Source organism: Lepisosteus platostomus, chromosome 4 (genome assembly GCF_059453375.1).
Source record: "Lepisosteus platostomus isolate fLepPlt1 chromosome 4, fLepPlt1.hap1, whole genome shotgun sequence".
NCBI classification, from domain to species: domain Eukaryota; kingdom Metazoa; phylum Chordata; class Actinopteri; order Semionotiformes; family Lepisosteidae; genus Lepisosteus; species Lepisosteus platostomus.
Genome location: NC_142614.1, coordinates 2,823,065 through 2,850,281, shown reverse-complemented (window position 1 = coordinate 2,850,281; position 27,217 = coordinate 2,823,065). Strand labels below are relative to the sequence as shown.

At 61.0% G+C, this 27,217-nt stretch overlaps 1 protein-coding gene across 12 annotated transcripts in view; it reads right to left on the bottom strand.

Annotated features, from left to right (window-relative positions):
• Positions 1 to 415: 415 nt before the first annotated feature.
• sipa1l3 (signal-induced proliferation-associated 1 like 3) overlaps positions 416 to 27,217 on the bottom strand; it is a 48,852-nt gene continuing 22,050 nt past the window's right edge. For 6 of the 12 annotated variants that reach the window (XM_088627585.1, XM_088627580.1, XM_088627591.1 and 3 more), the window contains 20 exons: positions 24,082 to 25,629; positions 23,305 to 23,435; positions 22,547 to 22,735; positions 22,108 to 22,282; positions 21,321 to 21,424; positions 20,900 to 21,057; positions 18,078 to 18,654; positions 17,669 to 17,943; positions 11,325 to 11,561; positions 10,889 to 11,035; positions 10,163 to 10,284; positions 9,885 to 10,006; positions 7,528 to 7,928; positions 6,557 to 6,769; positions 6,069 to 6,234; positions 5,131 to 5,311; positions 4,556 to 4,702; positions 3,511 to 3,631; positions 2,939 to 3,020; positions 416 to 2,850 (listed from right to left, as the gene is read on the bottom strand). In XM_088627585.1, the coding sequence (XP_088483711.1) occupies positions 2,707 to 2,850; positions 2,939 to 3,020; positions 3,511 to 3,631; positions 4,556 to 4,702; positions 5,131 to 5,311; positions 6,069 to 6,234; positions 6,557 to 6,769; positions 7,528 to 7,928; positions 9,885 to 10,006; positions 10,163 to 10,284; positions 10,889 to 11,035; positions 11,325 to 11,561; positions 17,669 to 17,943; positions 18,078 to 18,654; positions 20,900 to 21,057; positions 21,321 to 21,424; positions 22,108 to 22,282; positions 22,547 to 22,735; positions 23,305 to 23,435; positions 24,082 to 25,432 (5,043 nt within the window). In that variant the 5' untranslated portion in view covers positions 25,433 to 25,629 and the 3' untranslated portion in view covers positions 416 to 2,706. The remainder of the gene's footprint in view (positions 2,851 to 2,938; positions 3,021 to 3,510; positions 3,632 to 4,555; positions 4,703 to 5,130; positions 5,312 to 6,068; positions 6,235 to 6,556; positions 6,770 to 7,527; positions 7,929 to 9,884; positions 10,007 to 10,162; positions 10,285 to 10,888; positions 11,036 to 11,324; positions 11,562 to 17,668; positions 17,944 to 18,077; positions 18,655 to 20,899; positions 21,058 to 21,320; positions 21,425 to 22,107; positions 22,283 to 22,546; positions 22,736 to 23,304; positions 23,436 to 24,081; positions 25,630 to 27,217) is intronic. The other 6 variants (XM_088627588.1, XM_088627581.1, XM_088627590.1 and 3 more) reach the window with 2 other exon arrangements.

Below are 27,217 nucleotides of genomic sequence, written 5' to 3'. Positions count from 1 at the left end.
CTGCTCTCCCCATGTCCCACAGGCCCAGCATGAGCTCGGCGTTTGGCCAGGTTGGAGCCCCGACAGACTTCACCCCCTTCTCCCCAATATGGGCGAACCGGCCCTGGCAGGCGGGCCTGGAGCTGGGAGGCGAGCCGGGACAAGTGGTGTACAGTTTCCCAGAAGCTGCCATCTTGACACAAGGCCCCACCGCCAGACCTGGGACCCTTTCCCCAAGCCAGCTCCTGCGAGAGACGCGGCTTCCATCTCAAGACGCTGTGCGGGACGTCAGGAACTACTCCAGCTCTCCTTCCAGCTCCTCCGACGAGTGCGACAGGACAGAGACGCAAACGCCTGTCCCGCGTCTCTCCCGTACTACAGGCTGCTGCCAGACCGGAACACACGGGGGGGGGAATGACTCAGACTCTCCCCCTGCCCCAGTTTTTAGGAAACTTTTATTTTGTCCTCCTTGTACATGCCTGCAGAACGCAAAGAGTGAGCAATCGGAACAAACTCAATTGGCATACAGGCAGAATACAAAAAATTAAATAGACGTCTCACCTTCAAGAAAAATTAGCTGTGTGGTTTATATATATATATAAAACAAGGAAAATATCATTTACACAGTTCCATTTACACCTAATCGGAAACGTATTCCGCTCCCCGAGAGGCGGGACAACAGATCCGCGAGCTCGGCGCCGAGGACGACAGGCGACGCGCGTGCGAGATCCGAACGGGACGCCTCTCGCAGCACAACCCAGGGGAAAAAAATAAATTAAACTCAGAAAACAAGAGAACCGACCCGTCGCCCTGCGCGTACCGCAAGTACAGTTAAAGTCGTCGAGCTGTAGTGTACAACCGAGCGCTTCCGGCGGGAGACGGCCCCTTCGGCTCCGGCCAGACAGAGCCAGGAACCCGCGGTCACTCTCGGCCACGAGTCTTCCTCCTGTCCAACCGCCCTGGGGGACCTCCTCAGCTGGGTCCGCCCTGTCCGATGCCTCGCTCGCTGGGCAGGGGGATCCAGCATGGCGGCGAGGCCCCAGTGTCGCCACCTGCTGCACAAGGTCGGAATTGGCGTCAACTGCTTTTCCAAATCTCCCACCATCGACCGCCTGGACTCTCTCTCCCGACACAACGGACCCTTTGAGTTCTCAGGGCCAAGACCGCCGAACGGCGATATTTTGTCTCTGAACCATTAACAGCCATTAACCTCTCGCCCGTCTCCTGCGCGACCTGCTTTTAAAAACGTACAAAAATACTTTAGCCCTCCAAAAATAGCTGTACGCACCCTATAAAAATAGTCATATGGCTTTCTCTTTCGTCGTCGTCTTTTGAATGATCTTTTATAAAATTAGCAATTTGTCTATATTCACAGCGGAGCTGAAACGGCACAGCGGCGCGCGCGCGTCTCGGGGAGAGAGGAAGCACGCCGGGGTCCGCCCGCCCGCTCGGAGCAGCTCCGATCCTGTTCCGAGCTCCCGTCGGCCCGCTCGGCAGCAACAGAGCCGGGCAGAAGCCGAGCCCCTGTACCCTGTTTTAGAAGCTTCTGCCAGGAATTAAAAGGGGGGGACGGGGGGAAGGGGGCTCAAGCACGGCGCATTCAGGGAGCTACGCCGCCGCCCGCGGGGCCCTCTGTGACCGCGAGGCCACGTGCGTCGAGAAGGAAAAGGAGGGAAGGACAGAGCGGCAGATTCTACCAATGTAGTGTTTCACCCCCGGAACCTGGAGCCCACCGACAGCGACCCACTCGAGCCCAGCCATGCTGGCGGCGTGCTCACGGCGACGGGGCCCCAAACTCTCGCGACAAGTGCCGAGCGGTCCGGGAGAGAGCGACGGGCACAGTGGACGAGGCCCGGATCTGGACAGCGGAGCCGGTTGTTTTCCGGGGCGGGGGGAGTTCATTCTCTAACGCAGCCAGGAAAGGCGCACCTGGACGTGAGCACCCGGAACGGACACCAGGCTGGTGAAAGCCTCACTGCTCCAAACAGGCCGAGCCGGAGAACTGGGCTAATTGTGGGGGTCTTCTGAACCGAGCTAGGGCCCGGCCGCGCCCCCTGGCGCAACACAAAGGCCGACTGAAGTTCCCGACTCTCCCAGCGGCATCCGAGCGGACAGCCCCGGGAAGAGTCGGATCTCACTCGACGCCCACGCCGTTAGTGTCACTGTCGAGTAGGAACACGCCACCCGCCGCGCCTCGGATCGGATCGGATCGGGAGTCCAGCGGGCCGGGCACCAACGCACGGCGGAGTGAGATGTACAAAAATGAAGACTAACCCAAATCGTGGTAGAAAAGCAATTAAAAAAATAACCTCAGTAATTAGAATAAAAAAACAATTATAATAATTATAATAACAACAACAACAACAATAATTAAAACTATTGAATTTTCAATTCGTTTCAGAGTTTTTAAGACTGACCCAATGTTACAGAGAAAAGTACCTGTTCTGCTCAAAGAAAGTGCTCCTGGCTCGGGGGGGCACCTGTGTGCCTGTAGTGAAAGGCGGCCCCCCCAGCCAGGTCAGCAAGGTCTCGACCGACAGAGAGGACTCGGGGGGCACCTCTCCTTTGGCATTTTCAGGTCTCCCCCCCTCCCCCCCAAACCCAGTCCGTCCAGGAGCTTCAGGGGAGATTCCCCGAGTAGCTGCACTGAGTACGAGGGTCTGAGCCGAGCCTCTCCGCCCCCGGTTGTTTCGGGGTGGGGGGGTGGGGGAGACCCCCGCCCGCCCGCTATTTGCGCTCCGCCGATCGGCCGAACATCTGGCTGAACTTCTTGAGCTGCTCGCTGGCCGTCTGGGACTCCTCCTGCAGCCGCTGGTTGTTCTCCCTCAGGTTGGCCACCTCGACCAGCAGAGCCACCTTGTCCTGCTTCTCCTGGCGAGACAGGGAGGGAGGGAGGGGGGGTTAATCCGGGCGACTCCGGGGGCCTGGAAAGGGATTGGGGCTCCAGTCTCCCCCTCACCTTTTCCAAGTCGCTGTTCAGCTGCCTCAGCATCACCTCCAGGTGATGGATCCTGCCCGACAGGTCGCTGGAGATGTCCTCGCTGAAAGCAAAGGCAGACGCCGTGTCAGGCCCGAGCTGGAACCGGCGCTGGGCCCGCAGCAAAGCTACACCTGTCTGAGCTACAACCGCCCTACTCCCCAACCCGCAACCTTCGCTCTTCTGATTCTGGGCTTCTGTCTGTCCCCCAAGCCCGTCTACACTCTAGGGCTGACGGGGCCTTCTCCTGCTGCAACCCAAAGCTCTGGAGCTCTATCCCCAGGGATATCAGAGAGTCACCTTCCCTAAACTCTTTCAAAATCTCGACTCAAAACCTTCTTCTTTACTTCTGTAAAGCACTTTGAGAAGCCACCTTTAAAGGCGCTATATAAAATAAAGTTTATTATTATTTCCACTAGGGGACACCAGAGGGCGCTGTTAAGTCTCTGGCTGTGCAAAGCTAGAAACAAACACCCCCTGGACAGGCCCCCCGATCCACTCCTAAAGGCGGCCTCCTGCGAGCGATCCCTTCGGAGCTGGCCTGGGGGACGTACCCGATGGTGGGGGTGGTCCGGGGCGTCGGTGGGGCCTGGAAGTGCACCGGGCTGGGGTCCGGGCGCAGGTCCGGCAGGGCCACCGGCTCGTTGAGGGAGAACAGCGACACGGCCTTCTGGACTGCAAGAGAAAGGGCGGCGTGTCACCGGGCGGACACGGGCGCCAGTTCACACCGGCAGAAGGACCGAGCTGGGTTCCGGGCGCCGCCAGGCTGGGCCGTGACCCGACCGACAGCGAGAGTGAAGGCGGGCCGTCCCGTCCGCTGGCAGGACAGCACTCTACCTTCAGGACAAGCCCACTCTTCACAAACCGCCCTGCAGTCGACGGGCTCAGGCAGATGCACTCGAGGGACCTTCCTTCCCAGTCCACTCCAGCACTGCTGAAGGGCGGGTCGGACCCCAGCGCCTGGCCCGTGAGGACCGCTGGGGTCCGGAGCAGAGTGTCTGTGGGGTCCCAGGAGTGTCAGGTCCCCAGGCTCAGAGCAGGACATTGCCAGTTCTCAGACAGACCCCCCCACTCTCCAAGTCCAGACTCTCACACAACCACACAACCACACACTGTCTGAAACACCAAGCACATCCACAGGTGCACTCAGGGACTTTGTCAGCCCTGGCTCACAATGGTGACATAACGACATAATTATGTCGCTTTTTATGGTGACATAAAAAGGCTACAGGTGATCTGGCCCGTTCTGGCGTCAGCAGCTAACCAATCCGAGAATCTTGTCCAGCTGTCCCTTACAGAGGTCAGGGTATCGGCTCGGGCAACATGTTCCATCCTCCCGCTACCCTAAGAGTATAAAATGCCTCCTGTTCTCAGTTTTAAATGCACTTGCGCTTTAAATGCGTCCTCTGCTTCGAGTTTAACTGTTGATGCCTTTTAGGATCAAATCAAGCCAGTTATCTCATCTGTTCATGGCCTAAGAGGTTCAGTGTCAAAGCATATATTCACCAAACACGAAACTCTAAACCCAGGTACTCTAAACCCAGACAGACAGAAGTAAAAGCACGAGCTATGGCAAGACTCGATCAATCGCATGCCTACCTTCATAGGCTTTGGCTGCGTTGACCAGGCTGGACCACTCCAGCCCGCAGGCCGTGTCGGGGAGGGGCATCATGCCGGGGTCCAGCCGGCGCAGGGAAGTCTTGTCCCGCGCCTCTGTCAGGGACAGCTCTGAGGCCGAGATGTTGGCTGCAGGAGAGAACAGAGACCAGTCAGCATCGCCCCACGCTGCAGCGCGCACGTAGCTCTGCAGCGTCAGCGACTGTCTGCCAAGGACACCCCCTGCAGGTCCCGTCAGCTACCCCCATTGGCTGAGCCACCTGCAGCCCTGGCATGAACCGGCCCCAGGCTGGCAGAAGGACCCTCCGAAAACACACCAGCCAAAGCACAGGAAGCCGTGAGGCGGGCAGCTGCAGCAGAGCCGCACGCCGCGCGGAACCCAGGACCGCCAGAGCGTGCTGCAAGCTTTCCCTGTGCAAAACACCAACCAAACGTGCAAAGGGTAAGTGAAGGACATGCACGACTGGTCCAATCCAAATTCTCACAGAGGACAGGAGCTGCAGCTACCGAGTCCCTGAAAGCCCCCTGCCACAACCTGTCCCTTTGGGGACACTCACACTTCTTGTCTGGCAGGTGGCTGGCGGGCTGGTGGGTGCGGCGCAGGGGCAGGGTGCTGCTGAAGAGCAGGTCGTTGGGGGCCGTGGACTCATAGAGCTGAGAGCTGGCGTAGCTGGGGTCCCGGCGCCCGCTGCAGATACTCTCGTCGGAGAAAGTGCGCTGGAGGCTCTTCCTGGGAGACTGAGGATTACAGACATACACAGTGAGGACATTCACATATACAATACTGTTACCACACCTTGTGACAGCTTGTCTATGCTTCCACAGCACTGTACTACAGTACACTGCAATATTCACCTGCTCAAGAGGGCCAGGCTACCCTTAGACTTTTTACAGGCTGAAAGGCAGCGAAGCGACTTGAGGAAAAGAAAGAGATGACTAAGCTCAATCGCCCTGTGAGCAATGAGGAAGTGTGAGTGAGCGTGTCTGTGCAAGGGCGTGCGTGAGTGTACGCGAGTGTGTGCGTGAGCGAGAGTGTGTGTGAGAGAGAGTGCGAGTGTGTAACTGCGCGAGTGTGAGTGTGCGTGAGTGTGAGTGTGAGTGTGAGCCTGTTTGCCAATGAGCGAGAGTGTGAGTGAGCGAGCGAGTGTGTGAGCAAGTTTGTGAGTGTGTGTGAGTGTGTGTGCGAGTGTGTGTACGCCAATGAGTGAGAGTGTGTGAGAGCGAGTGTGTGCATGAGCAAGTGTGTGTGTGTGTGCGAGAGAGAGCGAGTGTGTAACTGCGCAAGTGTGAGTGTGCATGAGTGTGAGCATGTTTGCCAATGAGTGAGTGTGAGTGAGCGAGCGAGTGTGTGAGCAAGTTTGTGAGTGTGTGTGCGAGTGTGTGTACGCCAATGAGTGAGAGTGTGTGAGAGCGAGTGTGTGCACGAGCGAGCGAGCTTGTGTGTGTATGAGCGAGTGTGAGCACGCGAGCCAGAGTGTGTGTGAGAGGCCCTCACCCCGTCCCTGTCCGTGGAGTCGGCACCCGGGTTGTCCATGATGATCAGTTTCTTCAGGTCGTCCTCGATGGTGGACTTGTGGGTCTTCCTCGGCGAGCGCAGGTCTCTCAGCGACGCCCGCAGCCTGGGCTGCCCAAACACGTTCTTGGAGTTCACGTCAATTTGCCTGGACCGCGGAGAAACACAGGAGAGCCGCCATGAAAAGTGACCCCAGCCAGTCGGCCCCTGGGGCCACGCCGAGCGTCCGAGTCTGCCCTTGACTTGACTCCTTCGCTGAACCGCGGGAGGCAGACAGCAGTGTCCAGTCCCCATTCTCCTGGAGCCCCACAAGGAGAACTGCTCTGCCCTACTGCATGACCACGCAGGGGGTGACAGGGGTCCCTCAGTTCGGCCCCACCCTCTACTGACCGAGAGTTCGAAGACCCTGCCAGTGGGCCGTCACGACGCAGGGGGGCGTCAGGGAAGGAGCAGAGCTGCTGTGTGCTTACTTCTTGCTGTCTGCAGCGCTGGCGGTGGTTGGGGGATTCGCGGGGGGGCCGGTCTCCTCCGTCCTCTTCCAGCTGCTGGCCTGGCTCCTGCTCTTGGAGTACAGGGACTTGGGGGCAGAGGTGGAGAGCTGGTAGGCGCCCGACTGGCCTGCTTTCGTCGGCCTGCCCATCTCGGCGCCGGGTGGCTTGTATCCCTGCGGAGTGTAGCAGGACCTGCGAGACAACATTGGAGAGCAGTCAGCTAGAGGAAGGGCCGGACAAACAGCCCGGAGCCAGGCCCCAAGAGACACAAAGCCCTTCCCCAGCTAAGACCATCAGGAAAGTTACAAAGGAGCCATTCAGGGCATCTGACCCGGCTAGAATTTAGTAGCTGATTGAATCCAGTATCTCATCCAACTATTTCTTGAAAGAAGCCAGAGTATCGGCTTTAGTGGCGTGGCTGGGCAGCTCGCTCCACACTCCCGCTACTCTTGGTGCAAGGAATTTCCTCCTTTTTCATTGTACTTCCATGTCGTTCCCCCTTGTGCCCTCTACTTTGCGTTTCACTGCTCATTTGAAAAACATCTGCTGCACAAACTGGGACTCTGGGCTCTGAACACTTGGATTAGGTCTCCACGTACTCTTCTGAGAACAAGACTAAAGAGATTCAGTTCCTGTGGTGTCAGCATAGGACATCCCCCCTTAAGCCCAGGAATACTACTGGCTGCTCTTCTGGGGACATATTCCCGGAGCAGCAGGGTCTGTTCTCTAACTGAGATGAACAAACCTGGACCCACTATGGGAAATGAGGCCTTACTCTCGGCGTTACGCCGTTTCAACACAACAGCCCTCGATTTCAGGTCTACACCGCCGTTCCATCTGCCCGCTCCTCTCCTCGCGCTCCTCCTCCTGCTGTCCCTCCCGGGGCCCGAGATCTTAGACGGGCCTGAGACCCCCAGACACCTCTGGAAACTCTGGAGCTCGGAGCTCACCTGGACTGGAAGGGGTCTCCGGGGGCGCTGGGCGGGGGGAAGGTCTTGGTGCGGTACCCCTTGGTCTGCACCCCCGAGGCGATGGCCGGAGAGGACTCCCTCCTGCGCTCCGCGGCGCGGCCGGCCAGCTCCTGCAGCCCGCTGTAGGTGGCGGAGCTGTGCAGAGCCTTCTGGGACATGCCGGGCACGGGGCGGCCCGGCTTCACGCCCGTGGAGTTGGGGCTGGGTGTGTAGAGCGTGGCGGCGTCAATGCCGCTGTCGCTGGAGCCCCCCTTGGCCAGGGGGTCCGGCTCCGCCTCGGCGGGGTCTCCCGGGTCGAACCAGCGCTCGTCGCTGTGGTTGCTGGAGGCGTTGCTGGACAGAGTGTTGCTGCTCGAGTGGCTGGAGTACTGCGCTTCGCCCTGCCAGAGAGAGAGAGACGCCCACTGGGTCAGAACCGGTCCTGCCGGCTGAATTGCACCTGCGGCATCGCCGGGGACAGGACTCCCGGTTTTAATAAACACTGAGCATAAAGTGGAGCATGCACAAACACAGCTGCAACCTGCAGTGATCGCTCGAATGCCTTTCATTATTCGCTACCAAAATCACTAGAAACCAGGCGATATGGGCTCTCCTCACTCTGTGGCTCGCTCTGCTGCTACATGATTCCCAGATCTTAGAATAATTAATAAATCCTCACACTTACAGAGCTCTTTTCTGGACACTCCGCTCAAAGTGCTTTACAGGTAATGTGGACTCCCCCCCACCACCACCAGTGTGCAGCCCCACCTGGATGATGCTCCAGTACTCTCCCCACACACCAGCTCTCAGTGGGGAGGAGAGCAGAGTGATGAAGCCAATTTGACCAGGACACCAGGGTTACACCCCTACTCTTTTTGAGAAAAGCCCTGGGATTTTTAATGACCACAGAAGTCAGGACCTCGGTTTTACGTCTCATCCGAAGGACGGCACCTTTTTACAGAATAGTGTCCCCGTCACTATACTGGGGCATTAGGACCCACACAGACTGCAGTGCCCCCTGCTGGCCCCAGTGACATCTCTTCCAGCAGCAACCTTAGCTCTCCCAGGAGCTAAGTACCTCCAGGTACTGGCCAGGCTCACGCCTGCTGAGCTCCAGTGGGCTGCCAGCTGGGAGTGGCAGGGTGATAGGGCTTATCTGGCTGCTCCTGACCCACAAACACCAGCATGCCGGCCTCAATATCCTGGCCAGGCCGCTGGCGCCACAATGCTCTGTGAAGTTTCATTTTCAACATCAAATCCTCCCCTCCATTCAGCACCGAAGGTCTCTTCTTCCTTTAACCTAAACTCCTCCGCCAAGCTTTGGGAAATGCAAGGATTCTGCTTGTTTCTCTTCCTTTTTTTTTTTTATTGAGCGCTGACGGGGTTTCTGGGATTGCCGGACAAAGCCTGTCCGAGCCTGCCGCTGAGCTGAGCGACCGGCTGGGCCTCTGCTCGAACCTGCTGCCGTGGGCTCCTGCAACACCAGCTCCCCGTGTGGAGGAGAGAAACACACGTCTGTCTTTCTAGCCCATGCGCACAAGAAATTACAAACAGGCTTCCCTTTACCACCTGCTCCCTTACGATTTGGAAATAAAAGTCAACGTTCTGCAAGACCCGCTCTGCGCTCGCAGGTGAACAGACACCACAGCCAGCGCCAGCAGCGGGGCGCCGGGCACAGGACTGCCTGCAGACTCAGACGAGCCACGAGCCACTTCTTAAAAAAGAGTCATTTAGGAGAAAGCACAGCAGCGGAAGGCTGCCCACTCCGTTCCCTCCGTGCGGCTGACTCCGGCATGAATCAGCCAGCGTGCGTGCCGGCTCCGGGCGTGAAACACGCACCGCAAATTCCACGAGCGTGACTCACTGGGGAATTTATCGTGAATCACAGAGCAGATCAAAGCCAACTGCCGTGGGGAGCTGGAGCCTTTCCTCAGAGCTATGAAGCAGGAACACAAGATGCTCCACATTACCTCTTCCTTACTTAACCGGTTCTGTTCTTCACCCCTCTGCTCCTACTGTATTCAGTACCCCCATCTACTGTCCCCTCTCATTGTGCATATCTTGTGTATTTTTTACTGATCTTGTTCTGTAAAGCGCTTTGAGAAGCCACCTTCAAAGGCGCTATATACAATAAAGTTTTTTATTATTATTATTTTCTGAGACACCAACCCCTCCCACCCTCCCATCACCAAACGCAAGATTTCTTTTCCATCCATTTCACATGTAAGCTCTGCTCCTGTCTCTTCCAGAGCTGTATTTACTGTGTGGCTGGCACGCAGACTGGCAGGGACACAGTCTCGGGACAGACGGGGCTCCGCGGTGCGGTGTGGAGGGCAATAGGCCCCACGACCTCTGACCTTGGAATGCCTGTTGGGAGAATCCCTGCTGGGTGCGTCCTGCCGGCTGGGCCTCTTCACCACGACGCCCGCCCCGGGCGTGGCAGGGGTCCGTGAGGAGGTGGGCACGTGCCACATCGGCTCTGCAAACACACACACACAGGCACACGACCTCCGTTAGTCCCGCACCGGAGACACCCACCTGAGCAGCACCCCGCTGTGCGGGCCTGAGAACGGACTCCCGTACCCTCAGGGTCCAGATCCCCGCATCGGAAACCCAATCTGTCGGGAGACGGTACCTGTCTTGACCCGCTCCATGGTGCTCTCCTGGCTGGTGAAGCCGGACGAGGACTCCCCGCTTGAGGTCAGGTCCAGGGGCGCGTGCGGATCGTAGGCCAGTGGGCGCTGGGGGGGACCGTACCTGTTCGCCGTTCCAGGGGGGCGACAAACACACAGGGACAGTCACACGGGGCAGCAGGGGCAGGCGGTCGGCGCGACCCGCTAACCCCAGCCTCGGCTCAGCCCTGCCCAGCGAGCGACACCGCGCCGCGAGAGAGGGGCTCCGCAGACCCCTGGCGGTGCCCAGCGACGCCCTGCCCAGACTGGAACCCGCTTCCAGGCACAGATCTCCGGGCCTCCGTTCCCGGGCTGGCGAAGCACGCAGAGGAGAACTCCGCCGCCCAGACTTGCCTGTTGGTCTCCCTCGACCAGGAAGACGAGCGAGCCGATCCAGTCAAACGAGACCAACACCCCACACCTGCAGCAGCGGCTGGAAAGAGCGCCCCATCAGGCGCCGGTGCAGGTTTTACCAGCTGCAGGCTCTTGTTTGTGGGGATTCCATTAGTGAACCAGCTTCTTCCTCGGTGCAGTCTGAACCGGAGCTGGCAGCCGCTGAAGCCCGGAACGGAACAGGCGGCGCTGTGCAATGGGAGTCTGGCCTCCGCCGGCGTGAGTTTAAGCTGCCCTGGACACCGCCCCCCCCACCCCGCTCCCAGTCCCAACCCCGGAGAGGCTGGCGGGCCCACCTGTCGGGGGAGGGCTTGAAGCGGCTGAAGGGCACCCCCAGGCCCGAGCCGGGGGTGGAGAAGCTGCCGGAGGAGTTGCGGTAGGGCACTGCCCGCTCAGCCCCTCCTGGAGAGATGCTGTAGGGGTTCTCCGGGAAGCTCACTGGCCTGCGGGAGAGAGGGGGTGTTCAGAGCAGCGCCCCCGTCTACCGAGGAGCGACTGGCTTAGCCTTTGCTTTCCAAACCTTCAGAAACGTTTCACTGGCTTCAAGGCAAAACACTTAGTCCTGCAGTCCCATATTCTCAGAGCGCAGAACTATTACAGAACGATCCCCCCGAAAAGGGTCTTGTTTCTGTCCCTTTCGGCCTGCGCTGTGTAACAGCTCTGCGCCTGCAGCAGCAAATGAAAAGGCGAGCAGATCACAAGCCCCCCCCCACCCCTGGACAGGACCCCTACCGCTTGCTGGGCACGTGCTGCGGCTCTCTGTAGGGAACTGGCACCACCACCTTCTGGGAGCGGGACAGGGGCTGGAGGCCCGGGGACGCCCACCGCTGGCCCTGGGGGGCGCTGTGGGTGGGGGGGCTGTCCCACCTCCAGGCGGGGCTCCTGTAGGGCGCCCTGTAGCCGGCGGGCACGGGCTCCGGCTCCGGTTTCTGCTCCATGGTCTTCATTTCGTACTCCTCCGTGCAGCCCCTGCCAAGGGACACGGAGAGGTCAGCCCTCGGACCCGGGACAGGGCGGCACGCCCGAGCTTCGCACACAGAGGAAGCAGAGCTCCCGTTCCCGAACGGAAGAGTCATCGCGTCTCTCTCGACTTCATCTAGCACGAAATCCATTCAGGGTGGAAACCACAACTCTCCTACGTTTTACCCCTGGCCAAGTACACAGTTCGCCTCTCTCGCTCGCTCACATTCCTGATGGCGATCCGTCCAACACTGTCTGTTCCCTGGCACTCTCAGAGCTTATTCTCTTTCCCAGAGACAGAGGTTTTGACCTCAGGGGTCTCTCGGAGGAGCAGGGAAGGAAACACAAACATCTGGGGGCTGGCAAGCTTGGCCCACCATGCCTCGGCCCTCCCTGCTGCCCCCCCGAACACACACAGCACAGCAGGACGACTCCAAGACTCTGATCCACCAAAACAAACCGCGGAGCTACAAAGCTGAGTGGCAGAGTTAAGACAGCAATTTCACGCCCTAATTGAGCTAAATAATGATATCCGGATGTCAGAACGCAGCGCTGCCGCCACTAGCGAACGGCAGATGGCCTCGTTCTGCATCTCAAAGAAAGTAAAGCAGATTTTTCAAGGTGTTGGAGGGGCAAAGAGCACCCCTTCATTTTCAACATCTCTTCTGTTCGCGGGGAACACAGGAAACAGTAATCCTCTCACGCAAAGCGTCCCAGAGTCCTGTGTTTCTTTCAACCGCCTCACAGGACAACTGGATCTCGAACCGATGGAGCTGGACGTGACCTGGGACCCACCTGGTAACCAGCCCTACACTGTCCCGCCCAGACTGCCTCGCCTCAGGCCAAAACCCGCATCAGATAGCCCAGCACGCTGGGATTAGCGCTGGATAGGCCTCTTTTATTGCTGCCCCAGGGCTGGATTTGCTCAGACACCCAGGCAGGGGATGCTGACGGAGCCCTCTTTGAAAGGCGCAAAGCCCTGCGTGAGAGCAGAACAATGCGTGTCAGGCAGGCCAGTGCGCGGTTTGCTTTTTTTAGGGACAAAGGACGACGGGAACGAGCCGTGCTGTCGCTGCAGATCAGCCTCCCGCCTTCGCTGGGGAGCAGCCGCGAGGAAATCTAGAGCGCCGCACGGCAGCTCTCTGAAGGCTTAAAATATCACCCAGCTCCCACGGGCCAGCGGAGAAGCAGGGCAGTCAAGACTGCAGTATCAAGAACCGTGGGGGAGCGCGTTCGATTTGACAAAACCCAATGGGAGCGAAGGATATAAATCTCTGCTCTTGAAAAATTACGGTTAAGGGCAACTGCACTCAGTTTGTTGCAGGGGGAGCTGTGTCTGAATAATAACACACATGCTTAAACCGGTGGGTTTAGACCGGGGCAGAGGTCGCCTGGATATAGCTCTGCTCTCCAGGACTCGGCAGCAACATCAGAGGCAACCCGGCAACGAGGGGGGAAGCCCACACGCATGTCCCCAGTCTCCCTCACTCACCCTCACAGCAGCGCTGGTGGAAACTGGGAGGTAAAAGGCGAAGACAAGAGGAGGTCACCGACATCGACCCCTCCCAATCCCATCCTGCCCCGGTGAATTAGCCTATCCCACACACCCCTGCCTCTCTGTCCAAAGAGGCCGCTCGGAAAGCAAAACTGCGACCGCGACTTCCTCTTGCGTCCTTGTTTCCCAGCGCAGCTTCCCTGCAGCCGGTGTTAACAGTGCAGCAGGCTTCTCCGGCCTCCAGTCAAGCAGCTCTGCAGCACAGACGGAGAGCAGCCAGCTTCCACCTCCTCCACCCCCTGCAGCCCGGTGCCCGCCCAGTTAAACCAGGCCCCTTTCAGCATCAAACCACTGGGACCCAAAGACAGTGCAACAGGCTGAAACAATTTCTCGCGACGCGTCTGTGAAAGAAAACTGACCGTCGGGAAGGCGCAACAGCTCCCACTTGTTTTAAAGTCCTCGTCAGGCAAAAGGCGCAGAGACCGGAAGTGGGAGCAAAGCTGGGGTCTATCAAAGGGGAACTGCAAGGCTATCTTCACATTCCAGGAATTAGAGAGAATCGGCGTTGATGGGTGCACTTCAAACCACAACAACAGGAAAATGTCCACAGTAAATCGTAAAACATCCAGGTGACATCACAAAATAGGCTAAATCTCCAGCTATGCGCAGCACCATACCTCACGGACAGGTCTGCCACTTTACTGGGCTGCGGGCAGAAAGAAACCCGGTCAGGTGGAGACACGGGTCTCTTTCGGGCCATCTGGAATGAAAAGAGCCGGGCTGAAAAAACGGTCCCGTGGCCCAGGACAGGCTGTCGGGCCGGAGAGGGGCTCCGCCGGGATTGAGGAGCGAAAGGCGGCCAGCACTGCCCGGTTCTGCCCAAAGCAGGGGCCTGGCCTTAAAGCGGTACTGTGCCAGGCTCGTCAACCGGGCTGCTGGACGGCCTTCCCTGCCAATCTGAAGACAGCCTGGGAAACGCCAGAGAGAGGGCTGCCTCCCTGTCCTCCTCCTCAAAATAAACAGCAGTAAACCTCCAGCCTGAACCCCCTCCCGCTGAACAAGCACGGGGACGGCAGGGCACCACTGTGTTACTGTCAATACTGAGCAAACGGGCACACCCGTCACCCCGGCAACCACACCATCCCTCTCCGCCCTCTCTACCGGCCCTGACCCCCGGCTGTGTTCACCACAGTCTGCAGTGGGGTGTCACCGGAACCCCGAGACCAGCCGAACCTCGGTCCCTCCTGCAAGCGCATCCCAAACCCTGCGGCCCGGAGACCAGCCAGCTCCGGCGCTCGCCTGCCGAGCCCAAAGGGTTAAAACCAGCCAACGCCAGGAAAACAAGCCGGCCCGAATCCCGAGTTCAGAGATTCGAAGGCTGCTCTCCTCCCACCCCGCGGCAGCGCACCGCGGAGAACATCACGCACAGACAGCGGGCGAGAGGAGACACAAACCTGCCGCTGACGAAGAGGAGAGAGGCGCTGCCCGCCCTCCGGCACAGCGCGCGGCTTTTATAGCAGCTGGGCACGGTCACGCAGGCTCCCCCCCGCCCCCCCACGCCGCAAACCGATCCAGCGCGCAACGCTCCAGCCCCGCGCAGGCTGCACCGAGATCTGGGGACGCAGAAACACCGCTCAGGCACGAGTGCTCCTGCTCTTCCCCCATTCCTCTGCCGGCAAACGTCAGAAGGAGACGCAGCTTTCTGTGCTAAGCAGCCAGGCGCACTCCCTCCTCCTCCTCCTTCTCCTCCAGCTGGAGAGAGAGAGAGAGGGGGAGATCTGACAACCCACCCACGGAGCCCACACCTCGGAAGAGTTCAGACATGTCTCCGGCGAGGAAAGCGCGGGGAGGCACAGAGCACAGCGGCCGGGGGTCCGTCACCCCCCCCCCGCCAGCGCCCTCCCGCCCCCGTCTCGCACACAGCGAGCTCGCGGAAAGCAGGAGCGTCTCATTAATCTCTTCTTCATGGCTTCTCTTCTCCTCCCAGCCCCATCTCCGGCAATCTGCTCTGGCACACTTTTGCATCGCGGAAAAAAAGAAAAAAAAACAAGCTAAGTGTCTAATTAAAAACCACTTCCCAACTGCTCAGCCTGCAATCACACGCTCGTGCTGGGAGCCTGTGTGTGTGTGTGTGTGTGTGTGAGAAAAAGTGCGAGAGAGTGTGTAAGATGATGAGTGGATCAGGTGTGAGATGATGAGTGTGAGAGAATGAGTGCGAGTGTGTGTGCGTGGAAGAGTGTGTTAGATGATGAGTGTGAGAGTGAGTGTGTGAGAGAATGAGTGCGAGTGTGAGTGCGTGGAAGAGTGTGTTAGATGATGAGTGTGAGAGTGAGTGTGTGAGAGAATGAGTGCGAGTGTGTGTGCGTGGAAGAGTGTGTTAGATGATGAGTGCGAGAGTGAGTGTGTGAGAGAATGAGTGCGAGTGTGTGTGCGTGGAAGAGTGTGTTAGATGATGAGTGCGAGAGTGAGTGTGTGAGAGAATGAGTGCGAGTGTGTGTGCGTGGAAGAGTGTGTTAGATGATGAGTGTGAGAGTGAGTGTGTGAGAGAATGAGTGCGAGTGTGTGTGCGTGGAAGAGTGTGTTAGATGATGAGTGTGATAGTGAGTGTGTGAGAGAATGAGTGCGAGTGTGTGTGCGTGGAAGAGTGTGTAAGATGATGAGTGTGAGAGTGAGTGTGTGAGAGAATGAGTGCGAGTGTGTGTGCGTGGAAGAGTGTGTTAGATGATGAGTGTGAGAGTGAGTGTGTGAGAGAATGAGTGCGAGTGTGTGTGCGTGGAAGAGTGTGTTAGATGATGAGTGCGAGAGTGAGTGTGTGAGAGAATGAGTGCGAGTGTGTGTGCGTGGAAGAGTGTGTTAGATGATGAGTGCGAGAGTGAGTGTGTGAGAGAATGAGTGCGAGTGTGTGTGCGTGGAAGAGTGTGTTAGATGATGAGTGTGAGAGTGAGTGTGTGAGAGAATGAGTGCGAGTGTGTGTGCGTGGAAGAGTGTGTTAGATGATGAGTGTGAGAGTGAGTGTGTGAGAGAATGAGTGCGAGTGTGTGTGCGTGGAAGAGTGTGTTAGATGATGAGTGTGAGAGTGAGTGTGTGAGAGAATGAGTGCGAGCGTGTGTGCGTGGAAGAGTGTGTTAGATGATGAGTGTGAGAGTGAGTGTGTGAGAGAATGAGTGCGAGTGTGTGTGCGTGGAAGAGTGTGTAAGATGATGAGTGTGAGAGTGAGTGTGTGAGAGAATGAGTGCGAGAGTGTGTGCGTGGAAGAGTGTGTTAGATGATGAGTGTGAGAGTGAGTGTGTGAGAGAATGAGTGCGAGTGTGTGTGCGTGGAAGAGTGTGTTAGATGATGAGTGTGAGAATGAGTGTGTGAGAGAATGAGTGCGAACGTGTGTGTGTGTACTAGTGGGTGTGTGCGTGAATGAGTCGGCTCATGTCTGCTCGTTATTACCTACAGCCCTCTGAGACATGCTCCCAGCCCCCCCCTCCGCCCATTCACCAGGAGCCCCTCGGCAGTGGAGACACACTGTCTCAGCGGTTTCGGCTCACGGCTGCACCTGGAGCAGGTGGGAGCAGACAGATCCTGCAGCCTTGGGTCTGGCCTCAGCCCCTCCAAGCTCTGCGGAGACGTGTCTGACGGGGGAGCGGCTCAGCTCTCCCCAGTAACGTGCTGATGTCCTGGGGACTGACTGGGACAGGTCCACAGATTCTCTGGACCCGACGGGTTGACGAGACCCGGCTCGCACTGCGCTGCCATCAGAACCTCTCAAGCTGCAGGATCGCACCCTTCACGCCAAACATCGGGCACGCACAGTCACAAACTTGGGATCGTTCAGCAATGGCAGGGGTATCGCAGCAGGCGAACCAGGAGTCTGCCCAAGTTCCCCACTGCTGAAGATCACTCTGTGGGCCACACGTCCACGGAAGACACTGGCTGGCCACAACAGACGGATTCCCAGGCAATGCACCGCTGCCTGCCCCAGCCCACAACATCTCCCCAGCACAGTCCTGCTGAACAGCCAGTCACACTGATGGATCGTTCACACGCTGTCACCTGCTGTTAGCCCTCATCACAGCCCAGCCACGCTAGAAGAGGCAGACCACAGGACTAGTTCAACCCGAGAAGTGAAACAAGGGCACAGAGTCACAACTGAAAACTGAAAAGAGAATCCCTTTAGGAAGAAGAAGAGGAAATGCTTCTTTACACAAAGAGAGGTGGGTGTCTGGACACAGGCCAACTTGCCTTGGTGGAGGCCCAAACTCGGGGCTCTTTTGAGAAACTGCTGGACAACCTTCTAGATTCACTCACACGCTAAACCACCAACCAGGCCAGAGGAGCCTAGCAGCCTCCTCTTGTTCTTTCGGATCTTCTTGAAACGGGACGCCTCCCACTGAAGCTGGACTTCCTACTCGGAAAAACCCTGGCCGTTCTTCTAGTTCGAGACCGGCAAATACGGACACAGACGTCCACTCGGAAAAAATCAACGGCAGCCCTCCTTTCCAAGACCACAGCGCCGACAGGAGAGCCAGTCAGAGCGCAGGGGTGCCCCTGAAACCGCTGGAGCGGATTTTAGGAAAACGCGCCCATGAAGTGATGCTGCACGATCGAGCCTGTACAGGCAACGCAGACAAACCTGCGGGGGCCGCCCTCGTCGTAGGGAGGGATGATGACCACCTTGACCGTCACCGAGGTGCGCAGGAGGTCGATCATCTGGTCGTGGGACAGCGTCACCACGGCGACCTTGCAGATCTCCACCAGCCGGCTGCCCTGCCGCAGCCCGGCCTGCCAGGCGAAGCCGTACTCCTCCACCTCGGCCACCGTGCCGTCGAACTTGACGTGGAAGCCCAGCTGGCCCAGGCCGTTCCGGCGCAGGGTCATGTCCACCGTCTCGCAGCCCACGGTCAGCACCTGGGGGGGGGGGGGGGCGGGGTCAGGGCTGAGAAACGGGCAGCGCCGCGCGGCGGAGCGAGAGAGAGGAACCGATCCAGGGGCCGGGAGCCCCTGCCGGCGGGGGACCGGGGGTCCGGCGGGCCGCTCCTCACCTTGAGCCTCTGCACCACCTCGCGGATGTCCTGGGCGCGGTCCTCGGCCACCCGGACGGAGACGTGGTCCCCGCGCCCGTAGAAGATCTTGAGGGCCAGCCGGTCGGGCGTCCAGCCGATGACGTCGGCGCAGAAGCAGTTGAAGACCACCTCCTTGGTGGCGCGGTCCACCAGCACCACGAACTCGTTGGAGACGGCCAGCACGCAGTCGATCTCGCCCGCCCGGCCGAAGTCCTGCGCGGCCACCCGCCAGCCCACGGCCCCCGCGCTGCCCAGCTCCGCCCCCTCCCGCGCCCGCGCCCTCTCCCGCTTCTTGGAGGCCAGCGACATGAGGTTGAACTTGCCGGCCGAGTCCAGGGGCGTGCCGGTGACGCAGTTCTCCGCCAGGTCCTTCAGGTACTCCTGCCGCGTGCGGGTGGCCATGGTGTGGAACTTGTCCGACTTGTGCGCCGCGTTCTCCGCGTTGATCACCTTGGCCAGCAGGAAGTCGCGGAAGGCCTCCGAGTTGCGGAAGGTCACCCCGCACGGGATGGGGGGCCCGAAGGGGGGCACGTCCTTCATCCGCGTCACCGCCACGCTGCGGAGACAACGGGAGCCGTCAGCCACCTGGACCGGCGCAGGAGGGACCCCGGCCCCCCTCACGCCCCGCCCTGCCGCCCGCAGTGACCCCCTCGCTCCCCACCCTGCCCGCCCAGGGTGACCCCTGCTCCCTGCCCACCCGCAGTGACCCCCACGCCCCGCCCTGCCCGCCCGCAGTGACCCCTTCGCGCCCCACCCTGACCGCCCACAGTGACCCCCACGCCCCACCCTGACCGCGCACAGTGACCCCCACGCCCCACCCTGACCGCCCACAGTGACCCCTACGCGCCCCACCCTGACCGCCCACAGTGACCCCTACGCGCCCCACCCTGACCGCCCACAGTGACCCCTTCGCGCCCCCACCCTGATTGCCCACAGTGACCCCTACGCGCCCCACCCTGACCGCCCACAGTGACCCCTACGCGCCCCACCCTGACCGCCCACAGTGACCCCTTCGCTCCCCACCCTGACCGCCCACAGTGACCCCCACGCCCCGCCCTGACCACCCACAGTGACCCCTACGCTCCCCACCCTGACCGCCCACAGTGACCCCTACGCGCCCCACCCTGACCGCCCACAGTGACCCCTACGCGCCCCACCCTGACCGCCCACAGTGACCCCTTCGCGCCCCGCCCTGACCGCCCACAGTGACCCCCCGCGCCCCGCCCTGACCGCCCACAGTGACCCCTACGCGCCCCACCCTGACCGCCCGCAGTGACCCCCGCGCCCCACCCTGACCGCCCACAGTGACCCCCCGCGCCCCGCCCTGACCGCCCACAGTGACCCCTACGCGCCCCACCCTGACCGCCCGCAGTGACCCCCGCGCCCCACCCTGACCGCCCACAGTGACCCCTTCGCGCCCCGCCCTGACCGCCCACAGTGACCCCTTCGCGCCCCACCCTGACCGCCCACAGTGACCCCTTCGCGCCCCGCCCTGACCGCCCACAGTGACCCCTTCGCGCCCCGCCCTGACCGCCCACAGTGACCCCCACGCCCCGCCCTGCCCGCCCGCAGTGACCCCTTCGCGCCCCACCCTGACCGCCCACAGTGACCCCTACGCGCCCCACCCTGACCGCGCACAGTGACCCCTTCGCGCCCCACCCTGACCGCCCACAGTGACCCCTACGCGCCCCACCCTGACCGCGCACAGTGACCCCTTCGCGCCCCGCCCTGACCGCCCACAGTGACCCCCGCGCCCCGCCCTGACCACCCACAGTGACCCCTTCGCGCCCCACCCTGACCGCCCACAGTGACCCCTACGCGCCCCACCCTGACCGCCCACAGTGACCCCTTCGCGCCCCGCCCTGACCGCCCACAGTGACCCCTTCGCGCCCCACCCTGACCGCCCACAGTGACCCCTTCGCGCCCCACCCTGACCGCCCACAGTGACCCCTTCGCGCCCCACCCTGACCGCCCACAGTGACCCCTTCGCGCCCCGCCCTGACCGCCCACAGTGACCCCCACGCCCCGCCCTGCCCGCCCGCAGTGACCCCTTCGCGCCCCACCCTGACCGCCCACAGTGACCCCTACGCGCCCCACCCTGACCGCCCACAGTGACCCCTACGCTCCCCACCCTGACCGCCCACAGTGACCCCCGCGCCCCGCCCTGACCGCCCACAGTGACCCCTTCGCGCCCCGCCCTGACCGCCCGCAGTGACCCCCGCGCCCCACCCTGACCGCCCACAGTGACCCCTTCGCGCCCCGCCCTGACCGCCCACAGTGACCCCTACGCGCCCCACCCTGACCGCCCACAGTGACCCCTACGCCCCACCCTGACCGCCCGCAGTGACCCCTACGCGCCCCACCCTGACCGCCCGCAGTGACCCCCGCGCCCCGCCCTGCCTGCCCGCAGTGACCCCCGCGCCCCGCCCTGCCCGCCCGCAGTGACCCCCGCGCCCAGCCCTGCTCCCCGCCCTGACCGCCCGCAGTGACCCCTACGCTCCCCACCCTGACCGCCCACAGTGACCCCCGCGCCCCGCCCTGACCGCCCACAGTGACCCCTACGCGCCCCACCCTGACCGCCCACAGTGACCCCTACGCCCCACCCTGACCGCCCGCAGTGACCCCTACGCGCCCCACCCTGACCGCCCGCAGTGACCCCCGCGCCCCGCCCTGCCTGCCCGCAGTGACCCCCGCGCCCCGCCCTGCCTGCCCGCAGTGACCCCCGCGCCCCGCCCTGCCTGCCCGCAGTGACCCCCGCGCCCCGCCCTGCCCGCCCGCAGTGACCCCCGCGCCCCGCCTACCTGTAGCAGACGCTCTCGGTGCCGGGGTTGTGCACGCGCACGATGATGAAGACGTGCTGGAAGTGGGAGCGGATGTTCTGGGGCGTGAAGGGCAGCGCCCCCGGCTCCTGGAAGACGATGGTCACGATGTCGTTTCCGATGTGCCTCTTGCGCAGCAGCTGCGAGAGGGGGGGGGGCGACACTCGTTACTACAGAAGTGGGCCGCCACCGAGTGTTGGGAAATCAAACAGAGAGCTGGTGTGTGGGCAGTGTACTGGCGCACTCTGGCTGGCGTTGCATCATCCAGGTGGGGCTGCACACTGCTGGTGGTATGGATGACTTATTCTTACTTATTACTATTCTTACTATTACTTATCCTACTTATTACTTCTTCCTTAAGCCCCACTCAAACCCGCATTACAGAGCCGTCCTGGGGCCTCACCTGCTGCGGGTTGTTGGGCATGTAGGGGAGCATCGTGGACACGTGGAACATGACCTCGTAGTCCTGGTAGCAGGTGTAGAGGGAGTGGGTGCCGGTGGAGTCCGCTGCAGAGAGAGCACACACACAGGTCACCACTGCACAGCGGACAGTCTCTACACCCTGCATCCTGATTCACCTCCTCCATCCACGGCAGACAGCAGACAACTGCAGCCTCACAAACTATTATAAAAAGTTCATGAATTAGTGGATAACATTTTCTCAGAATGAGGGTGTGAACTCTGCTCGTCTGAGGTGTTATGTTGCACAGGCCTACAGTATATATCACTTTCAATTATTTCCATTGATACTGCATTACAACATATGGGATACGATGCACACACGCTATTAGATCTCAAGCAGCAAGGGAGAAGGCAGGGTGTAAGGGGGTCAGGAGCATCTGGTCCAGCCGCATTGACACAACACCAAGCACAAAACGGAGCAGACACTAACACACTCGCTCGGCCTGGCCTGGTGCGTTACACAAGGCCCGTCAAAGGCGGGCACAAAGAAGGCTCGTAACAACAACCAAGCAAGCTGTGGGAGTGCTGCTGGGGGATCGGACAGCTCCATTGCACTGTTTTTTGGGAAGGAGGGTCATTGTTTTAATGCGGCGGGGCTGCATGCTGGACCTGACCGCAGGGCAGACAGCGAGAGTGGGCAGCAGTCCGGCAGGACTCCGGGCTGAGAGGAAGAGAGCCAGGGGCGGGGGTAGTGGCAGAGGCAGGAGCAGGGCCAGGAGCTCCCTTACTCTTTGTGTCCAGCTGGGCTGCGTACTTGCTGAAGCCCTTGAGGCAGACGCGGTCCCCCAGCAGCGAGAGGAAGGTCTGGAAGGCCGGGCTGGCCTCCTCGTTGTTGTACATCTCCTCCTCGGTGCTCTGGGCCGCCCGGCACAGCAAGATGCCCACCTTGTGCTTCTTGCTCAGCTGCAACCACAACAAAGTCAGAAGCGAGGATCAATTCCACTGATTGAACACAAAGACGGCATCCCTCACCGTTCCGCTTCAATGCATTAAGAGTGGCGGGTGTCTGCAACAAGGCACCAATCCTCATTTCAAAACTCATTCAGACGAGACTCCAGAGGTCAGTGACCACACCGCGCAAGTTTGACCCACTGGCCGCCTCATCTGGAGTTTCCTGTGTAGATTCTGACCCGCCGCTGCGGGCACAGGGGCCCGGCGGGCACTCACCCCCTGCTCGTCCAGCTTGATGAGCTGCTCGGTGACCTTGGCGGTGCTGAGCGCCAGCCGCAGGCAGTGGGCGTTGAGCTCGGGCACTACGTACTCCAGCACGTCCTTGAGGGGCAGCCCGCGCACCGTGCCGTGCTTGGTGGTGGAGGGGATGGTGTCTTCCAGGATGGAGCCTCGCAGGGTCACCAGCTGAACAAAACAGGAGAAGGGAGACACCACTCCAGGTGAGCTCTCCAGCGCGTCAGCTCACCAGGCTGGATCGGGCTCATCCTCCTGACGGTAGGAGAGCTACAGTGCGAAGATCAGGAGGATGAAGAACCGAAAAATCAAGCCTTGGGACAGAGCCCTCTGCCGTGTGAAACATCACAGCTAGAGGCACAACACCAAGCATAAAACAGAGCCACCGCAAAGACCTCCCAACCCTTGCGAACAGGTGGCTGACTACTGCTCGTGTCTGGCCTTTGCACTGCGACTGCTGCAGAAATCTCTTCGTTTCCGGGACGGCTGTCCTGCCGAGACAGGACAGGGCTAGAGAGCTGGCCCCGGGAGTCCCCAGCTCAAACAACACGCACCCCCCCCTTCAAACTCCTGCTGCCTTCGTCTCCTCGCCGCGCGCAGTGAAGGCTTTCAGCCTCCTCACCTCTTCGGGGTGCAACCCTGCCAAACCTGCTGCGCTCAGTCAGCAAACCTTCTCCTCCTCCGATTCGCCGGCTCGGGGAAAAGGGGGCGGCGGTACGCAGAGACGGTTGCCAGGTTACCTCACTGGTCCGGAAGATGATGCGATACTGGTACTGGTCCTTCAAATCTTTGGTATCCTCCAGCTTCTCCCTGTGGATGCTCACCGCCACGGGCCCCAGCTTCTCGTCCGTCCCAAAGTAGTTTGAGTGCTCTAGGGAGGGACAGGGAGGGAGTAGGCCATGGTGAGGATCACACAGTCCCAGAAAAAAGGAACAGAACGTTTCCAAACTACGTGCTGTTGTCAGGTAGTGCATCTCACAAACACTATGAATTAGCTCATCTATCAGCGTACTGTACTGCAGCAGGCGTGGCTGATCACACTGTCTCTTAATCTGTAACTCAGACACCCTGGGTTACTCAGCCCGCTGGCAGCGCCAGGGTATCACCCAGACCTGCGCTGTGCAATGTTTCCACTGTCGCTTATCGGCTGTGACATCAGAGATAAACAAGGGAGGGAAGTTCTTCCGGCCGCGCTGAGAGGAGAGCCCAGGCCTGACGCCCTGCGAGCCACTGCGCCCGCCCACACCAGCAGCTGGTCAGGGCCCGGACTTTGCCCTCCGGTTATCGCCCGGGCACCCGGACAGGCCTCGCCCCGCCCCGCCAGCTCCCTGTCGGCTCAGGCTGCTGCTTCCTGGTTCCACAACCCCACGTGCCCAGTCTCCGTGCTTTTAGAGCAGGACACCCGATCGGCTGGGAGAAGACTGCTGGTGAGGAAGCCCAGGCTTCACTTGCCAGCTGCAGTGCCACCTCGCCCGCGCGCTCCAAGCCGCGGGGAACAGAGCCCACACTGGCCTCACCTTTGCCGTGGAACCAGCTCTGGTAGTAGAGGGCGCCCATGTCGACGTGCTCGATGCTGTAGTGCTGGAGTCGCTCCAGGCGGGTGGTCTGCTGCTCGGCGGGCACCTCCAGCACCGAGACGCTGGCGTTGGTGCAGCGCGGGTGGGGGGCGGGCTCGAGGAAGCCCGCGGCGGCCCCGCCCTCCCCCGCGGCGGCGCCCGCGGACTTCTGGAAGCTGACGCTGCGCTCGCCCTCGCCCCCCACCTCGTTGCGGAAGTGCGGGCAGCTGAGCAGCAGCTGGTTGCTGGTGCTGTCGCCCGGGTCGGGCTCCAGGTTCTCCTTGCAGCTCAGCTCCTCCGTGCTGGCGAAGCCCGGCTCCAGCCCGCCCAGCGCCGCCGCCCGGGAGGCCGCCAGGGGCACGGCGGAGGCGGCGGAGGCGCCCGTGGCCGTGTTCCGGCGCTGCGCCACCGAGGCGCGGTTGGCGGCGGCCTCGTGCAGGTCGAACAGCAGGCTCTGCACGTCGTAGTGGGCGAAGCTCCGCGGGCACAGCCAGGGCTTGCCGGGCTCGGGGGGCCGGCCCTCCTCGGGCTCCGGCCCCGGCCCCCTGCCGCCCGGGCCGTCCACCTCGCCCCGGCTGCTGCTCCTCAGCTTGCGGAAGATGGAGGAGGAGGAGGAGGAGGAGGAGGAGTCGTGGCCCCCGCTCTTCTTGCGCGCCCGCGCAGAGAGGCCCAGCGGGGCGCCGGGGGGCTGGGGCTTGCCGTCCGCCCGCAGGAGGTCCCCCAGCTGCTCGGGCGCGGCGCTGCGCTGGTCGGGCAGCTCCTGGCGGAACTCGTTGAGCATGTCGAAGAAGCTCTTGTCGGGGACGCCCTGCACGTCGATGGAGGAGGTGCTGCCGTACTCGCGGAAGAGCGCGCCGCCCTGCAGGCGGGCCTCCGGCGGCTCGCCGTCGTGCTCGCTCAGCGTGACCTCGCTGCTGCTGCGGTAGCGCAGGGGGGCGAAGCCGCGGCCGGCGGGCGAGCGGGGCACCCCGTCGTGGAACTCCACGTCCTTGGATCGCCGCCGGGGCAGCCTGGCCAGCACCGCCCGGGCGCCTGGGCCCCGGCACGCCGGCCCGTTCTCCGGGGCGCAATCCCGCGACAGGAGGGACTCCCGCGAGGGGTCCCTGCGGGGGGGCCAGTCGGCGATGCGGGCCCGGACGCCCATCTTGGGCACCGCCGGCGGGGGGCCCGAGAGGCGGGGGGGGTCGTGGGGGGCCGCCGTGCCGTTGGCGAGCCGGAACGGGGCGCCGGGGGGGGCGCCGGGCGGGGAGCAGCACCCGGGACCCCCCGCGTCCATGGCGAGCTCATGGTGAGACGCTCGGTAGCTGGTCATAGTCCGCGCGGGGGCCGGGCCGGTGCCAGGAACGGGGCGCGCATCTCTGTCCGGTTCTGGCAGCTGGAAGACGAGCTGGAGGGTGCGGGGTGGCGCTGTGCTCAGAGCCTCTTCCTACTGCACCCCGCCAGCATGCTCGTGGCGGGCCCCTCTCTACTCCTCCGCGCAGCGCCTTGGCGTCTCCGTCTGCCCTCCTGCTGGGAACGAGAGAGCGGCACGGGGGCCCAGTGAGCTGAACCCCACACACACTCCTGCTGTCGGCCGTGGGCTCACCCTTCCGAGCCGCCCGGCGTCCCCTGACTCTGACTGAGCTCAGGCAGGAGGAGGCATGCAGACAGCGAGACAGCAGGGGCCTCAGCCAGCCTCACCCAGCGGCAAGCACAAACCCCCAGCCTCTCTCCCTCGCACCCCGGGGGTGTAGGGCGAAAACCCCTCTCTGACTGCAACTGCAGATCCCCCTTTCCTGCGAGACTCGCCTCTGTGCAACTGCGGCTTTTCCGCCCCTCTGCCTCTTGTCCTCATTTCCCCCTGCTCTGCTGTTTTCTCTCCTTAATCCCCTTCTCGCTATTCCCAGTGGTTCAGGGGCTGTTTTTTTAAGAAACTTCCAGGGCAGCCCCGAGAGAGAGCAGGCAGGGCAGACAGGACAAGCAGACAGACAAACAGGGCAAGCAGACAGGGCAGACGGGCAAGCAGAGCAGGACAAGCACAAAATTGTCAGTAGGCTCTTGGAGCACTGGGAGGAATGTCCTGACATGTTCAGTTTCAGCTTCAATGGTGGTGGAAAAAATAAAAGAATCAAATGGAGGCAAGGAAACTGTTGGGATCCTGACAAAAACACACAGAGCCTAGCAGACAGCTGGCACTCAGTTCCCAGATCTGAGACACCCAACGGGCAGACCGTCAGGGCAGAGACAGGCCTTTCACTGCACAGCACACAGCAGTGCAGTCTATCACTGCGCAGCACACAGCAGTACAGTGCAGTCTATCACTGCGCAGCACACAGCAGTACAGTGCAGTCTATCACTGCGCAGCACACAGCAGTACAGTGTAGTCTATCACTGCGCAGCACACAGCAGTACAGTGCAGTCTATCACTGCGCAGCACACAGCAGTACAGTGCAGTCTATCACTGCGCAGCACACAGCAGTACAGTCTATCACTGCGCAGCACACAGCAGTACAGTACAGTCTATCACTGCGCAGCACACTGCAGTACAGTGCAGTCTATCACTGCGCAGCACACAGCAGTACAGTGCAGTCTATCACTGCGCAGCACACAGCAGTACAGTGCAGTCTATCACTGCGCAGCACACAGCAGTACAGTGCAGTCTATCACTGCGCAGCACACAGCAGTACAGTGCAGTCTATCACTGCGCAGCACACAGCAGTACAGTGCAGTCTATCACTGCGCAGCACACAGCAGTACAGTGCAGTCTATCACTGCGCAGCACACAGCAGTACAGTGCAGTCTATCACTGCACAGCACACAGCAGTACAGTGCAGTCTATCACTGCGCAGCACACAGCAGTACAGTGCAGTCTATCACTGAGCAGCACACAGCAGTACAGTGCAGTCTATCACTGCGCAGCACACAGCAGTACAGTGCAGTCTATCACTGCGCAGCACACAGCAGTACAGTGCAGTCTATCACTGCGCAGCACACAGCAGTACAGTGCAGTCTATCACTGAGCAGCACACAGCAGTACAGTGCAGTCTATCACTGCGCAGCACACAGCAGTACAGTGCAGTCTATCACTGCGCAGCACACAGCAGTACAGTGCAGTCTA